Source organism: Argopecten irradians, chromosome 11, assembly GCF_041381155.1.
Source record: "Argopecten irradians isolate NY chromosome 11, Ai_NY, whole genome shotgun sequence".
In the NCBI taxonomy this organism is placed as follows: Eukaryota; Metazoa; Mollusca; class Bivalvia; order Pectinida; family Pectinidae; genus Argopecten; species Argopecten irradians.
Genome location: NC_091144.1, coordinates 7808612 through 7827005, shown reverse-complemented (window position 1 = coordinate 7827005; position 18394 = coordinate 7808612). Strand labels below are relative to the sequence as shown.

Genomic DNA, 18394 nt, shown 5'->3' with positions numbered 1-18394 from the left:
GGTCAACTACATTTTTTGTATGTTAGATATACTTTAACTCACCCAATCGTAAACTGAATGCTGATAATACATTGGTTTCCAATGGTATACAAATTCTTAATTTGGCTTCATTATTATACAAAATTGATGGTTTCAAATGAGTTGATTGATTTATAGTTTTGTGTTATCGATGAGCCAACTAACCAGTCCCAACAGTGCCCGAGCTATCCTATAGTATATTGTTGTTTCCGTTATTAAATTATTTAACGTTTTCCTGTTGGTTATATTGTGTGCTTATAAATCATGTACTTAACCATTTACATACTAACTTAAATTTCCCATCGGATAAAGAACACAACAACATTCTGACTGGAATAATTATGTTACGGTTTTATTGACTTAATTTATTTCCTTATTAAATCTTAAAATCGTAAAAAAAAGTATGCTTATTTCTTAATTTTGTCTAAGAAATTAAATAATTTATGAAATAATATTAAAAGTTATACAAAAAAGTCATGAATGGAGAAGTAAATGCCACGTGCTAAAATTCATTTATTTAAACTGGTTGTGAACAACTCTAGCCATGAAGTGCGATTTTAAAAATCATAAAGAATTAAAGTATTAAGAACGAAAAATTACCAAAACACTACGTGTGATATTTCTATGATACCTTCATTGACAGTACCGCTACCGACACTTGTGATTCACATAGGGATGTTAAGTGGATACTTAGTGTATCCTTTGTCAATAACACCTGTTTTGTTTATCTACATAGTATATCAATAGTTCTGAGCTATTGTATCCCACTTACACATCAGTGAGTGTTGATACTTTTACATTGTTTCGCCTGTATTCGGTCCGTAACTACCCGATAAATATAAATGCTGCCATGCAATTATTAACAATTAAGCTTTGTTAACATTGCCGGGATAAGTCTCCGATTTGAATAAGCTTTAGATAGTATCTCATAGCATTAATGCCCAAATTATATACAAAAAGTGAATATGTACCAGTCTGCGTAATGCCAGAGTATTTTACATTTTTTTACCAGAAGAACTATTGCCAAATAAAAACTATACGGACTATAGGTTGTAAATAGCTTACGTTACCCTCTTGCTATGCTGACATATTTTCACTTGAGCTATTATTTCTTGCATTTAAAACTTATTTGCGAACAAAAAATCTGTTGTTGAGAGGAAGAGAAAATAAGGTATAAAGGATCCCTATTATCTGATAGGCTACATTGAATGTACATTTTAATGAAATAATTTATATTTTGTTAGCAAAAGGTATTGGTTTTTATTCAATGTTGCTAGTGAATAGAAATTGTGTAAAAGAAAAGAAAAAGATTAGCTCAAAGAGACACACTCGCACACATAAAAACTGTTCATTCAAATGAGTTATCCTTCTTTGCACTGGTAAACGGAGAAGATGCCCACCTACAATGTATCAATGTTTCAGAAGTGTAGAATAGCTAGACCAATAGGCAGATGTAGACTATAAGGAAGTAATCTAGCTTAGAATAGATCATATAATTACTAATGTGGCCAACTCATTGTTTATCGTCAATTATATAATTATTAAAATAAGGTCATAAATTCCTTAGAAAAAAATCCATGGCAAAAGAAAACATTTACACGTCGTCAATCCGATCGACTGTGTCTATGTAGCAGTATCTATATTGCTCCTATTGACAATTCTAATTGTTTTCTTGTATCCTTAACTAAGTGCCGCTATGTAGTTCTCCCTATTGTCTTCTGTAGGTGACTAGGTATGGTGTGGACTTGTCGGTCGTGATGAAAAGTTATATTGAATATAATAATCAATTTAACTTTTAATGCTTTGTCGTCTACTCAACCATCGTCAGATGCAGGGGAATCTAATATTAGTTATGTCCAGATACGAGTGACCATATGCATATATATGGCCCCTATTTCATAAGTATTCCTTATTTTTAAGGAAATCCTAAACCCTTCTCTATTGGAAAACATTACAAATTTTAAGGAAAACTCCTTAAGATGTTTTTCCTTTAAATTTTGTGCTTTTCTATGGGGATATTTAAGTAGAGAGATTTCTTAATGTTAAGGGATGTTTGGGACACTGGGTCAAGATTATATGGCCAGATACAGGAAAACCAAATATCACTTATATTATGTCCATCTTTCATATTTGTCAATTCATTGGGATCGACAATTAAAAAAAATACTATAAGTATAGTCTAAAACTCTTGCATGGTTATAAAAGTTGGCAAATCGATGAGGATGGTACTTTGTGAATTCAGAAATTGAATAAAAATGCCTTCTGGTATGAACAAGGATGGTATCACTTCTGACGATACATTTCATCGAATTTGATTTGATAGTGAAATTCACGAAAGCAAATTAATGAAAAGAAAGTTAATTTACATTAGTGAAATGACAAGGAGTGATAATGAGACAAAATCGAAAATAGGTTAATCGTTATGAAATGAATCCTAAACTATGTATAATACAATGTATATAAGATAAAAACAACCATTTGATCAGATCTAACAAGAGGTAAACACCAACGTAATTCTCAACCTATGAACATGTTTACCCCAAGGACTGTTTGTGATTCAAGATTACAAAATATACAAAATGTGTTGGTTGTGATTTTGATACCCAAATTTGGTGTATATTCTTTTAAAAATGAAATTGTTAGTTTAGCGAGTTACAAATGGACGCAAATGGATAAGAAACAATACGATAATGTTAACTGGCAAAGATGTAAGGGACTACAATTACCAAATGTAATATATTTAGTTGCTGTACTGACCATGCGTGGGACGATGAGCTTTTAAGTACTTATATGTACATTTACTTGTCACTTCTTTTATCTAAACTAACAAAGGCAAAGTGAAGTATATGACGGTATAACTTACAAAATGGCTGGTCCATCTTGTGGATTAAATCGTCGTTAATAAACGGTTTTCCTTGTCAAGTTAAAACAATGTTAATGCAGAGACCCTAAAATGATTTGATAATGTAAATATAAGCATTAAACAGAGCAGAGCTTTGCAGACAATCATCTTATAATGCCCTAGCGCGCATTTTGAAGATTGTCCGCAAAGGTCTGGCATCAATATTGACCATAGATGTCATAGGAAGATAATTTAATGCCTAAATGTAACGTGTTGTTTCACTTCTCATGGAATGCATATAACGGCACCACAGTAAAATTACATTTTTGTTGAACGAAAGACCCCGTGGTGATTAAAAATATGCATGTGCTGCTCCAAATCTCGGCGTAACAGATTCATAACTAACCCGCAAAAACACTTTTTCAGGTTGCACTGCACAATCATATCATAACTCATGTCAAGTTTGACAATAAAACATCCTCGTTGTCTTCATACCGTGAAATGATAGCAGTCTTTGCCACCGTGAAATATAGCAGTCTGTGCCGTCGTGAAATGATAGCAGTCTTTGCCACCGTGAAATGATAGCAGTCTTCGCCGTCGTGAAATGATGGCAGTCTTTGCCGTCGTGAAATGATAGCAGTCTTTGCCGTCGTTCTTGGTTGCAGACTCATTCTCATCGCACTGTTAAATGTTAAAATCTTAGTAGTTAAAGGATTTATATCAATCCGTTAGAAAATATGACCAATATATAAGGTTAAACACTAGAAAAGATATAGGGTATATGAATTTGACAATAAGTTCCATTTTTCTGCAACCTTTATCATTACATGTCGGTCCTTTAGAATTGATTTTATCCTCTTCCACCTAAAACATACGAAACAAAAAGTTATAACTACTGATAATGGGATGTGACATTGCAATAACATTTGGGATATTTAACAAATTAACCAACATTAAATTATTAATGATTCCAACGAAATGCATTAAAGGACGAGTAACGTAAAGTATTGATGTTGAAATAGCACCGACAATTCAATTACTTATTATCATCATATTGTTAAATTTCTGTCTCTGCGATCAAAACAATAAACTCTATCTAAATCCATAACAAAAGTTATTTCTGATAATATTGTACAAGAAAGTTAGAAATGTCTTTTAAAATGAAGGCTACCGGATATCTTACATTGAGTCTAGCGGCTTTCTGAGCTCGTCTCTGAATGACACTTTCTTGATGATGTGCTATGATAAACGTCACTAAGGCCCAGACCGTATACAGAAGACAAACAATCATCCAGGCATCAACCGCTAAAATATCGCCATCATCATCAGACACCACCATTAAACCGACGGTCTGTGGCATCAGTGAAAGGACGCAGACGACACTTAGTCCCGTCCGGGCTGGCACCTGGCGGACGTCTATCCACAGACTTATCCACGACAAAAACACAATGATGGCGCTCGGCAGGTAAATTCGAACAAGGTAAACGTCAAAATTTCTCGCCACGAGGAAACTCATCTCAATACAAGGCTGTTCATCTGAAATTAGTTATACTGGTATTATATTCAGTTTGTATGGTTGTTTCAAGCATTAAACTACTGTGATACGATACACCAATACTGTTTAAAGGTTACTTGTTAATGCACGATTGTCAACAAGTCATTGATTGCGTTGAATACGACAACGAAGAGACGCGAAATTTAGTACACAAGGTGTATATAGCTACGATGACGTAGGATCAGAAATCAAAAGTCTATCAACAAAGTCATACGACAACAAATTAAAGGGAATTTGGAGTATACCTACACTTTTGAAAGAAAACGAGTGACAACAGCGGAACAGAACAAATATTTCTTACATGCAAAATTATGACATTATGTAGCAAATGGAAACTAATTACTTTCTTACAATATGAAGGATATCATAACTATCTATCTATCCTGTAGACTTAGTCACACTTGAAGTACTAGAATTGGATAAGGGTCGATTATTATTAAATAGCGAGTTTTCTAACCGATAATCTGGTTAAAACCTACCTAAAAACAGATTATGTGAGCACGTGTCGATTAAAATGTCATCCACCTCAACATTTGATGAGAATTCTTCCAACTTTGTATAACCTTCATCCAGCCACTTAAGGCATACTTCGTTTTTGGTGAAGGAATCTAGTACGAAAATTAAAGGAAAGAGTTTAAGTATAAACTGATTTCCATTTGCATATGGAAGAATAGGTGAATGTTACTATTGCATATTTAACTCGAAACTGTGATCTAAATATAGAGGGAATCTTACTAAGAATATTGTGATTATAAATGAAAAACAATTTGTACTTTTGAGACCTTTTCCTTCTTCAATTTAATCGTCTATAATTTTCTTCTACTATTGCAATATTCCATGTCAACTCTATGAAATTTTGATTATTGTTTTTGTCATACATTGAAATGACATGATAGTCATTGATATCCAGACATTAATGGAACTAATTAAAGTACCACTCGGTTTCCGATAACGTTATTGGGGGGAGAGGGGCGGCTATTGTTTCTATTGGTGATGAAATGGCGCCAAACGATGATATTTCACGCTAACGTCATTTCAGCGGGAATATTACATTCCATCACCACTGGAGATACTAGTCCCGCTATTATCGGTTATCATGTGGTACATGAATTAGTCTCATTGCATTCCTCGTTTTGAGTTGATAATTATATTATCGTGAGTATAGTTATCAGGATCTTACAGCTTTTGAAGCGGAGAGCACACCGTAGATTGCCACGAGGGAACTTGGAGTCGGACGTCGGACATTGAATCTTGACGGATAACCTGAAAGGAACATAACATAGAAACACTTCGTCCATGTCGATGGCGATGTTCATTGTCTACAGCATCAAGTGCAAAACAAGTATTTAATGACAAAAAATTAAACTACAGGTACGGATCAAAGTATCTATTTATGTATTTGAATATAAATTAGAAATTGTTTACTTTTTTCTGCTCATAAGTTAAGTATAATTTTCGATGAACATGTGTATTATTTTAAAAAATCGTGTTCTGTTGGTATTTAAAATTATTTTATCATTCTATTGATAAGAACAAATAAGGAAACATTTTAAAAATTAATTAACGGAATACAAAAATAATTATGTTTTGAAACTGAAACATCAGACAATTATGCAAATATTACGAACTGGGAAGGCAGGCAGTTTGCTATCTTTCTGGAGATTTGGTTGGAACATAACAAATAAAGTAATATAAATGCAATGAAAGAAAAACAATACAATGAAAAATCGCAACTAAAGAATGAGTTATTTATCAGCAAACATGTACAGCAATTATCGGATTTGGTCTGACTTGAGTGATAAATCACACTTAGGAAATATACACGTAACATCGGTAATTTTTCATTGTATCATAAAATTTAAGATTTCAAGAAACGATTATCATCCAATAACAGATTAGAGTGTGTTGGTGGGGAAGTTAAAAATTCCATTTTGAGATATTTTTAACTTTGAGGCCGTGTTCTTTCGAACCCCCACCTTAATATCAATTTTGAGATGTTCTAGATTGTGTTTTGTTTCATAATCCTTTTACATAATTTTATTAAACTAAATTATGTGTTCAATTTGTTTGCATGATATTTTTTTTATTACTTTGATATGAGTTTTATATATTTTTATGATAAATTTATCACCTTACGATGGCCATTTTCAATTAATTTAACTCTTTGTTTTCTGTATGAGTTTACATAAATATAAAATAATTAAAAAAAATATTTATATCAAAATATATATCACGAAGCTAACTCCGGGTAACAACCTTCATGGAACGCTCACTAGACAAGCTATAATATATCATGTGTGCAATGAACTGTTACATAAGATACAGGATGCATTACATTATAATACGTGCAGCATTGTCACATTCTGTATTTTAGTTCTAAACAATTATGAAATATGCAAGATAAACAGATATTGTGAAGGACAATGAACTCAAGTGTTTCAATATTAATTCATATAAATCTTCGTTCTGTTTTATTCTTTAAGTATTTTAAGATGAAAACATATCTGCAGTAGTCACTAAAATCATAGTAAAATGTACAATGAAATTATCGACCACACCTTGGCTTCAAAGTATGAGTGTATGTACATATCTGTATATGTATCTAATGATTTTTGGTATTTGAAACTTGACAGTTCTGCGTGCATATAATGAAAACCTGTGCATTGTAAGTATTTTTATCCTCCAATGCTGGTAACTCTTCATGATGAAGTGGTAATGACATGAAAGGCTCGCATTTTCAGTATGACAATTACGGAACATATAACTTTAAGCATTTTGTTTGTTAGATCACTTCGATCATAATGTCAATCATTCATTTATCAAATATGAATATGTCTAGGTATAGGGGATTTTACATGAGTGACTATGTGATGTGGAATTTATCAAACGAGTTCAATAATTTGATATGCTATATCAAATTGATTAACGAGTTTGATACATTTCATATCACATAGTCACGGGTGTAAGATTCTGTTTATAACATAACTTTTGTTAATGGAAATATAAGTAAAACTTCAAATTTCGTCTCTATATAAAACAATAGAAATCCGGCTCGGATATGACGTTTCCGTCTACTGAAACGATCATGCAACGGCATATATATATATATTATGACGTCAAAGCTATATATGACGCCATTGTGGTGTTATTGAACATGTGTCTTACGATATTTATGACATGGCCGAATGACATGGCTGGACGGGCCAGTTTTGTGATAAAACTATTTTTAACAAGCTGTTTACAATATGAAAACACACCTGTTGCTTTTCAGTACTGTTCCGTTAGGTTGGATTCTCATAAAAACATTTGGCATAATGACGTCATGCTGAGTCGCCGTCACAGTTCCCTCGGGATACACATCGGGGCTCCACAAAAACCCATGGTTACGGTAGGCAAGAGCTGCAGTGTCCTGTCCCGTTGGTAGGGAGGACTCGTTAAAGCATGCCCGGGGGTCGTGCCAGGTGTGTAGGACATGGAATGTCAATGACATATCCTGAAATATTCAAAACAATTAAATATCCTTGTCACTTATATTTATTTCTAAATGATATTCAGAACAGATCTTAAATACAATTTTCCATTTAATGCAATCAAACATTTATATGGAAAATGAATCGTATATAATATGTAAGCAGCAATAAACATTGTTTTGTAAAAGTATGATCAGGAATCTCTACTCACATGCTCATCTGTACTTTTCACTTGCGAAATACCTAATTTGAGTTTCACATCTATACTGTCGCCTGTAAAGATAGATATACTCTTATCATGCAATATATCTTCAAAAAGTTGTATGGAATTATTTACATTAATCGATCGCAATATGATCAATGGATTAGTATAGAAAAGGGCTTACGACTATGGAAGCCTAATGGTTGTCCTTGTCCTGTAAAACATTTTGGAATAAAAGGCCGATGTTTGTTTGATTAACAATATTTTTAGATTCAAAACAAGCTGTCTATTATTTTCTCATATTGATAATCATAAATATTCATGTGAAAATGTAATCAGGATCATGGAATCGATAATGGTCGACTAAGGTAGCAATGCTTACCTGTCTGTGTCCATGGTGGGTTATAGAACTTATATGACTGCTGGGCAATCTGTTCATTAAGGGTATCCCAACTGTAAGGAAATACAAAACGAAACCACAACGGCCTTAATTCTAGTTCTAGATAGGAAGTGGCACATTTCAATAGATATGGATATCACTAAAAATAGAATCATTTCTTATGAAATGTAAACATCTACTCCAGCAACGACACTTGAAACGATATTCAAAATAGTGATTTTTGCATCAGATACACGTTTTTGTTGCATCTCCACGGTAGGCAGTAGTACAGTATCCAAGTGTTATAAGGAGAGGTAAAAAGGTTATCAGATAGTTTCGATGTAATACCCTCCTACATAATATATTGAGAGTTTTTATGTTGTTGTAATTGAGTTAAAGTGCCACTATACCATTCTAATTGACTATCCAAATGACTTTAATAGTCCAAAATGTAAACACAAAATAGGAAACGCAGCAAGTTCACGCTTGAAGAGTAAGCTCATATCACGAAAATCAATTTTCATAGGGTATGTAGTCATTATCACGGCCATCGATATAAGAAACGCAACGTCAGTTTCTATTTGTTTTTTCTCTCTTTGTTAAATAAAGCTTGTATCGGAAAAGAATCATGTCATTAGAATATCTGATTATATAAAAAAAACATCGGTAAAGTCGTAAATGGAAATATCTGTTTTTATATAATTATTTTTCTTTGTTTTCATACTAAATCTGGCTTCACGCACATTCACAGTTTGCAAACAAATTTTTTTAATACCCCGAGGAACCTAAAAAATAGTGACATCAATGCTTAAGTAAATATAATAATATTTTCTTTTATTATTTATCAGACTGTTTTATTGTCTTCAAAGCAAAATGATAATCCTAATTTGTTAGTACGTTTATTTTAAATGTATGATGAAATAAAAACATGTCTTGCGGTTTATACTGCAAAAGTCCTTTGCAATCTATTCAATGTATATTCCATGAATATTTAAATTCGTATTACATGTAAGTGCTTGTAAATATAGTTTTTAATGAAATAAATATATATTTATTTGAAAACAATATCTCTTATCGATTTAAATAGTGTCACATTAACCTTTCCATAGTATCACATATATATCCCTGTTTACAAGATATGAAGAGACGTAAAGGCGCCGTTACTACATATCGTTTTACATGTGCACTGCGATAGGATAGCTAGCCTAATAACTCTCCGGGTATCAATAAATGCTATTGTTTTGATCTATTAGTAGATTGTCGCTGATAAACACAACTGTCACAGACCAAAATTTCCTGTGTCATTGACCCCAAGCCTGAAATCCTGGGAGTATTTCACAAAGTTAATACATTTATTTTGATATTATTTCATGTAATGTAATAAGCCCTGTTTGAAAGCTAAATAAGTGGTTATTAACCTAACGCAATAAAGCATTGCAATGAATAATACACTGAAAGGCCCATAAAGTTGATATGATGAAGTAGGCGATTATCATTTTGGGTACTTTTTGACACCATATCAGTGGAAATGGTCGCTACTACATGTGATAGAATGTCCTAGTTTGTATAAATCTACATCACATTCTATGGAGTATAAACCATCATTGTTGTATTGGAAATAAAAATTGCAACTTAGAAGCACTACGTATTATTCTAACGTAAAGCAATGCATTGTTAACAGCATATAAATAGCATATGAATCCTTTGTAACGCTCGGGAATGACATAACATGTGGATTAAACATACAGTTGGGTTCGATATGTTGTGTAACTAGTTTCGCTTTTGTTCAAAGAGTTTATAATTATATAGATATTTAGTCTTTTTTATTTCTAGTATAATGTCGCGATATCATAAGGATTTATTATGATCAGGTAATTCACATCTCATTGTATGTTTAACAATATAGATATTGTAATGGGATATAAGTGTTCGGTATTCAATACATACGACCTTTTATTATCAATTCTTAATTGTCCATTCGCATTTATTTGAAGAGATGTATGTGTCTATAACAAAAAGATTTAATTAGTATTCTTGGTTGATGATGCTGCTTATGTCATAATAAAGACAATTAGATAGGTATGCTTGATGTAAAGCAGGTTAATTGTATCCTAATGTACTATTAGGGGGTCATGTATGTGGACCTTATTGAAATTACCATACTATTGTCTTCATGTCCTTTCTATATGCCGTGACTTGCACATGAAATATCAAATGCAATCGTGTGGCAACCCAATTAAATCGTATCTATTAATAATTTATATTTGTAACAACTTGATCAGAGATCTATTAAGATACTTTTAACAGCCATTGTTTCCATACACGCTTTATCCAATGGAGCTTGATTTAACAATAGACCGAACATGACCGTGATATATAATACATAGGTAGTTACTACATAGTGATAACTCACTTCTACTCAAATTACCATGACATTTAAAAAATTTGTATGCACAATTATAGTACACCGTGCGTATTACGAAATATCGATACTGGTGCCATCTGGACCTGTTTAGATGATCATGAAGCAAATGTATACATGTATCGTAATTAATAAGTAATACAATTATTGTGATATGCCCTATCGTGAAAAATTAAGCAAACAATACTTTATCGAATATAAAATTATCATATGTGAACAGGGTAATTAGAATGAAGATACAAAATGGTTAATTTTAACTAGTGTATAAGAAACTGATGTATGCATTTTAATTGTAGCAATTATCAGTGTATTCGAAAATAAAATTTGGAATATCTTGATATTGTTTATAGTTTTTTAGCCCTGTCTTAAAATCAACCTAGTATGTCCACTTCAACTTAACATGACCCGATTCATTCCTGGTACGTGTGTACTTCAACATGTGTGTATGAACGGCTGCATTATCATAAAGTGTACTTTGTTTATAATTGATACCCTGGGAACCGTATTGTTATATATCCCAGTGAGGTCACCGTAATAATACTGACGGACAAATCTGGAATATTGGTCATAATCTAAACATTTTCCAATTTACATGGTCTATTTGATGGTTCGTCGTTTACCATCCTTAACAGATTGTTGAATGTCTCGATGGATATAAACGCTAAATATTAGTATACATATCCGTCATGCGTATGGATAATGGTATAAGTGTAATTGTAGAAATCAAACGTACATGTTACACATGAACAAGTTCGAAAATGAAGAATAAACTAAAACAATACTAGCAATATCTAGTTATTGGTTTGGTGGGTTAAGCTTAGCGTCCTTTTAAAAGCTAACCATTTAAGGACTGTCTGGCCTGTGTGCGATGTGTGGCGTATCTACATGTTACTTAACGTCATGTTATATGATTGTATTATATACAAAGTATAAACTGTTTCCTTCATCCAATGTTATAACATCTGTAAGTGACCGACTTATTACTGTGTAACGTATTTCACTAACGTCCATCATTCCCACCAGCACTCTAACTGTACTATTGACTAAGGCAAGCTAACAACACTCATCTGTCTTAATTAGCCTCTGTACAGCACACTACCTATTTATGTTTTATTGGATCGTATACGTATGTATGGAACTGGAATGTATGTAGCTCTTCCTATTATCATCGCTTCTTCAATCCTTCATAGACAATATGTATATACAGTATAATGCCACGAAAGTATACCAATTAATGGTATTGGAAACTACTAACTGTCACTTTTGAAATATGTACTATGGACGTATATATTTTGTATATTGTCAATTTAAAATAAAACTTGGTTTCGCTCCCTGGATAAATCAGTAGATGAAAAATATGGAATAATGCATGACTTCAACAGATGAAACTGTATGTGTGTAAGAAAGATATATAATAATAAAGAAAATTGTTCAATTAAGATTGCTAACTTTGAATACCAACACTGGTCACTATCTTATATTAATTTTCTAAACATGTGTACGATAATATTGTACATTGCCATTCACATGTGTATTTGGCAGCGTCCTACATCCATAAAGGTACGATTCAGTATCAGTGTAAGCACACACAATCATTATCCCAAATCCTGTATGGTTCGGGCTCACATTGAATATCAGTAGACCATATCTTATATTATTAAGTGTTGCTTCTATGTGTCAGAAATGGTTGAATATGGTGTTACATGTATTCATATAGAGCCTGTATACCAATATAATATACTCCCGATAAACAGAAAAAACAAAAATAAACATATATCATTGATATTCATATGGCATGATTGTGAATACAAGTTCTACCTGGTGAGTTTTCAGTTTCGGTTTCACAATAAGATGAAAGGTGATCCATATAACTTGTGAAGAATATGACACAGCGGTTGATTTTGATATACATTTTTTAAAAATATAAGTTCAATGTCTTATTCAGTAAACCCATATTAGATAAAGACATGTCTAGCTGAGTACCCTTAATGTATATACAAAAGCATGTGGAAATAGCTTAAAGGTTTATGCTCCGTCAACTTTATTAGATCTATATCGTCTTAAGATTAATAGAATCTTACATGGGTCTGTGAAGTGGACAGGGATATCTCAACCGAGTAAAAGATTTTGGCCGGTAAACCCGAGGCTTGCCGATTCTTTTTCTCCCATACTTAGAAGAAAAAATGATGACATTCCACTTGGTTTCCAGCTTTTTCATCGCGCCATGATCGCAAGAACGTCGTTATGCGTAAAAATTGATGACGTCATCTACAATGCGCGCCGCAGTTACGCCGCATGTATTGATGACATCACGTTATTGTCTAGCGCGTGTGAGATGTCTTACACCCCCCTGTGTAAGATAGAGATATCTTTTCCCTAGCAACCACGGGATATCCATGTGAAGTATGGGAGAAAAGCCTCTCTATACTGATTTACAATAAGGTTTTTTTTCGCAGAGGTTACCCAAACACGCATGTTCAAGTGTAAACTTCAATGTAGTGTTTTCAAGGGAAGCATCGTGGATACAAACAAAGAGTTTGAAAAGCAAGTTAAAATGATATTAGCTTGTCCTAAATAAATAAGTCACCCGTGATATTTACACAGACAGTGCACATAACTGTGTTATTGTAAGCAGACGACACCGTTGGCATCATTACTAAACTTATGTCATGTGACATTAGTTCATGAAAGCCTTAAAACAGTGAGTATTATAGACTTACCTGGTACTACAGACAGCCTGCACTGTGTAGGGGATCACTATCAGACTCAGTAAACTTACAAAATCCGCCATTCTGTATATAATACAGGAGACTGTCTGTCGTTAACTGGCGTCAGTACAGTTTACCCAGCTAAATCACTGAACCCGACTCCCACTGTCACTATAGCGTATCGCTATGACGGAATTCGTGTTGTGTACAAAATGTCGACAATCGAACCCCCGCAGCAATCATTGGCAGAGATAGGGCCGACAGTGTTCAGATGGATTTGTTAAAACACTTATAACTGTCACGCTTGTTTACATTTGATATTACAAACATTGACTCAACCTTTTAGAAAATGCGTTTTTCGCAAATGCTCTGCATTGCTCTTTATTATGTACGATAGAAAGGTGATACTCGGATGAGTGTGAACCAAGATGCTTGATGACGGCCGATATTGCTACGCTTCCTAAGCAGCTCCTTAAGTGCCAATAAATATTATTGATTAATCCTCACACAGTCCCTTTAGACTCGGATAAGAGTGTAGATTGTACAATGATAGCAGTAGCCTTTCCTGAATAGCGAGACATCATGCTTTTATCTTACAAAGATAAAATTATGATTTATCTGTTTTCTTTAAAATTAATTACCGTATAACGCACTGAACTGCTTTATTGGCACATATAAAAGTATGTGTTTTCATGTTCTATTTTGTTTCATTAGGACAGCAAGTACTATTCAGAACATATTTGCATATGTGTTCTAAACCCATTGTGTGTAAATCCTCTTTGAAGATTTTTTTGGCGACGCCTGACACTGACCTTGTAACATTAATGCTATTTAGATGGAATGATAATGATACTGACTAACTTGTCCAGCAGTCTACTTACTATGTTACGTAAAAGTGTTATGATAAAAAATAGTATTCATTATCATTTAGAATTTAGTACTGAGATACTTATTTTCGCTTAATATTGTATCTATACCCGAATAACATGCGTGAATGAACTATTACATGTAGTGACATAAATGAGGAGTCATGGTTCAGGAATTCCCCAATGAGGCGCTGGATCGATCCTATACTGATGCAGAAATCAGGAGCAACAAAAAGAACGGAGTGGTCAGGTATAGAAAAAGAATAGCCATGCAGTCTGGGCAGTGTAAAACAGATGATACCAAATAAACAATGGACTCGGCTAGACGTGAAATCTATGTATCCAAAATCATAGATATACAACCAAAACATGTTCTTGGACAGATGTGGAAATTGCAAATCGTGTGATAAATAACTATGTTACCTGTTTTAACCGAGAAAATTGTCAGGTAGGGCAACCAAAGGATGGTAAGGTACAGGACAGACAAGAAAATGGTCATGTATACAATCTAGGACAAACCTAAATACCTGGGGATACCAAAAATAATCCTGGAGTCAGGCAGATTTACTAGTATAACAACTCTTTTCAATGAAATATTCCATCACTTGAATAGGAAGCAATGTTATTGATGGTGGAATGTTTTCATACCTACCTTTCAGCATGTTGCCTACAGTTTGGGCCACTAGTTTTACACATTGAACAGTTTCTACATGGGCTGCCAGTGATGATATAAATCGATTTGTCTGACACTAGCTGTTATATGGTATACCACACCCACACGGTGATGTACAATCCAGGTGGGGATCAATAGCGAAAACTCTAGCTCCCCTATATATGTATCATTTATAAGTTTCTTATTAATTCTCATGTGGATAGGCTTAGGCGACGAAGGATTCTTAATAATTTGTTCTCATAGACGTAGAAATATCTTTTCTAATTCATAGCTAACTACTGAATTATTAACATAAGTGTTTTGAAATACGCGAAATCTTTTTCTAAAAAGGTATGGGTTTGTTTTTGGAGTTCCATTAAATAAAAACTTAAGGCCAAACACGTTCTGAAACAAATTTAAACGTTACCAAGAAAGATTATACCGTCAGAACATATGTATTTATGCCTTACATGATATTACAACCACACATAAATACAAGATCCCCTGTGTAAATCTATGTTACATAATGTATCAATGAAGGTTCATGTCATCTGTCATAGAGAAATTTGAGATGTTCTTTGTTATTATATAATTGTATATTTTACCAATAGATGTGTTGACAAGTTTAAAATCTAACCTAAGGCATTGTGGTCTTATTTTTGTGGAGTGACCGACAATTACATATAGTATTCACATGTCAAAGTGTTTATAACCTTCCTTGAAGCAATTGATAAGCTTAAGTAGATATATTTCATATCAAACTGCCGATATATTGTCAAGTCGTTTAATTGTGATAATATCTTTATGCTATTGATCTTGATTACATCCGGGTTTACCTATCGGACAATGGTCATTTTATTATAAAAACCCATGCCTGATTTATGAACACGAGTTGGATTCCCAACCTTCAAGGCGGTCACTACGGATATTTCTTGGATTATCAGATAGTGAACTATGTGTGAACATTATTCAAATTGTGGACTTTCATATGTTTGATCGCCATCTACGGACAAATAATTCAGTGTCTACGTTGGATTACCACTACGAGTGAACTTTCATTTTATTTCTATGTTATGTGCCACATATGTTTAATATATGGGAACGAAATACAATACAAGAGAAAAGCAAATTGAAATTGAATTCTTTGTTTTGTGTCCTGCAATATATCATTACCAACGGTCCGAACCGAACTTGAAAACAACACAATTACATATAGTATTCACATTCAAAGTTTTAAACCTTGATTGATAAGCTTAAGTAGATATATTTCATATCAAACTGCCGATATATTGTCAAGTCGTTTAATTGTGATAATTCTGTATGCTATTGATCTTGATTACATCCGGGTTTACCTATCGGACAATGGTCATTTTATTATAAAAACCCATGCCTGATTTAAACTGAACACGAGTTTGATTCCCAACCTTCAAGGCGGTCACTACGGATATTTCTTGGATTATCAGATAGTGAACTATGTGTGGACATCATTCAAATTGTGGACTTTCATATGTTTGATCGCCATCTACGGACAAATAATTCAGTGTCTACGTTGGATTACCACTACGAGTGAACTTTCATTTTATTTCTATGTTATGTGCCACATATGTTTAATATATGGGAACGAAATACAATACAAGAGAAAAGCAAATTGAACTTGAATTCTTTGTTTTGTCCTGCAATATATCATTACCAACGGTCCGAACCGAACTTGAAAACAACACCCATTTTACTTATTAAACATCACTGTTTTTATCTTGTGACGTAGTGATATTAAACTACTGTGCCGTAATTGGGGCGAAGTCAGAAAACATAACACGATCTGCGTTTTGAAAACTGACATTTAGGAACTCTGTTACATTATCGAACTCACATTATCGAACTAGCTTTACAGTTACATGTTAAAACAAAAGTCGTTTCGACTAAATTATGTACCTTTACTAGGGATTCTTCATTTGTATATTACATATATCGTACAGTTTACGGTTTTGACTGTTAACTTTCTAATACAACATCGAACGTTTAAAGTGCTCGCAAATGAACAATTGTTATTTGACGACCTTTGACATTCCACAAAATCACGTGTCAATGTTTACAAATAAAACATGTATGAGCCAATCGGAGACATACGATAAAACAGATTTTTTAATGTGTTATTGCTATTTGACATGAATAAAATAATTGAAATATAACTATTTTTGTGACGTCATTGGAAAAAAGGCGGATGAAGCTGTCAGTCAACGGCGCGCTTTTCTGAATGGCTGTTGTGCACGGTTAGACATGACGGCAGTATACTTTTGACGGCGAATAGCACACGGTAAATGATTTATCTGACGTTCTCGTTGATTTTATTGTTCAAAGAAAATATTGTAAATATAAGGATTAACATCTTACTTTGCTTAGTTTATGAGATGATAAACCCAATAAAACAGTCGGTAATTGTATGTTTACGCTTCGCGTTTACGCAATTTACCTCGTGCTCCTTTAGGTTTATCATCTCATAAACTAAGCAAAATAATTGGGCAATCCTTAAGCATTAAAGCATTACAAACAATACTTCCCAAGCAGCATTTTCTGTCTAACATACCAAATATACACAATCAAAAATCAGAATAAATCATTAACAGGTTCCGTCCATTTTAAACGTTAACGCGATGCTTGGGACCTTGAAATTAAAAAAAATAAAACAACACCTTATTTGTAATAGACGTCCTTAGTTAGTATAGTACGTGTATATATAACTATAGAGAGTATGAAACATCATCTCTGGTGACAACATACAAGGCTATTAAAGATTTATATAAACACAAACATCTCAACAATGCTGATGATTGATTTCCAAAGTGCGTCCTTGAACAGGATCAAAGTGACATGCAATATAGTTGTAACTTACATTTAGAAATAGAATGGCTCAATGATCACATACATCATCTCCTTATTTTTGCATTTGCACTTTTAAAAAATTCAGATCGACGGTTATGAATAATCAAGTATAGCTGACGATGGGGTGTCTGATACCGGGTATAGTAGAGATACGGTCTCATGCCTGTGTGAGTATGGACTGATAGAAGGATGATACCAGTATTGTTCAATACTGCTGAAATATTGATCAAGCACTGTAGACAAGCACTAATCAGCTAGTTGACAGGTTCTATACACGCTTTGATGATGTTATCAAACCCTCCAGGGGACAGTGTATCGTGACTGTATAGGTACAAGTACAATGTATATAACGTTGCTCAATTATAGCCTTAAAATATTCTTATTTAGCAATTCTTTTATT

General features: G+C 33.4%; 1 protein-coding gene across 1 annotated transcript; it reads right to left on the bottom strand.

The window, feature by feature from the left end:
* Positions 1-367: 367 nt before the first annotated feature.
* On the bottom strand, positions 368-13767 carry LOC138334669 (glycine receptor subunit alpha-2-like). The gene is made up of 8 exons (XM_069283331.1): positions 13609-13767; positions 8470-8540; positions 8097-8158; positions 7673-7908; positions 5596-5678; positions 4895-5023; positions 4044-4396; positions 368-3724 (listed from the first exon to the last, which is right to left on the bottom strand). The coding sequence occupies exons 1-8, from the start codon at positions 13677-13679 to the stop codon at positions 3581-3583; spliced, it is 1149 nt and encodes a 382-aa protein (XP_069139432.1). The 5' UTR covers positions 13680-13767; the 3' UTR covers positions 368-3580.
* Positions 13768-18394: the final 4627 nt, after the last annotated feature.

Excerpts from the sequence above, each read along its gene's own strand:
- LOC138334669 (XM_069283331.1), bottom strand. The coding sequence starts at position 13,679 with ATGGCGGATTTTGTAAGTTTACTGAGTCTGATAGTGATCCCCTACACA. Across the intron at positions 5,679-7,672 it reads ACAGTACTGAAAAGCAACAG|GTTATCCGTCAAGATTCAAT; the intron begins GTGTGTTTTCAT and ends TGTTCCTTTCAG. Across the intron at positions 4,397-4,894 it reads CTCACATAATCTGTTTTTAG|ATGAACAGCCTTGTATTGAG; the intron begins GTAGGTTTTAAC and ends AACTAATTTCAG.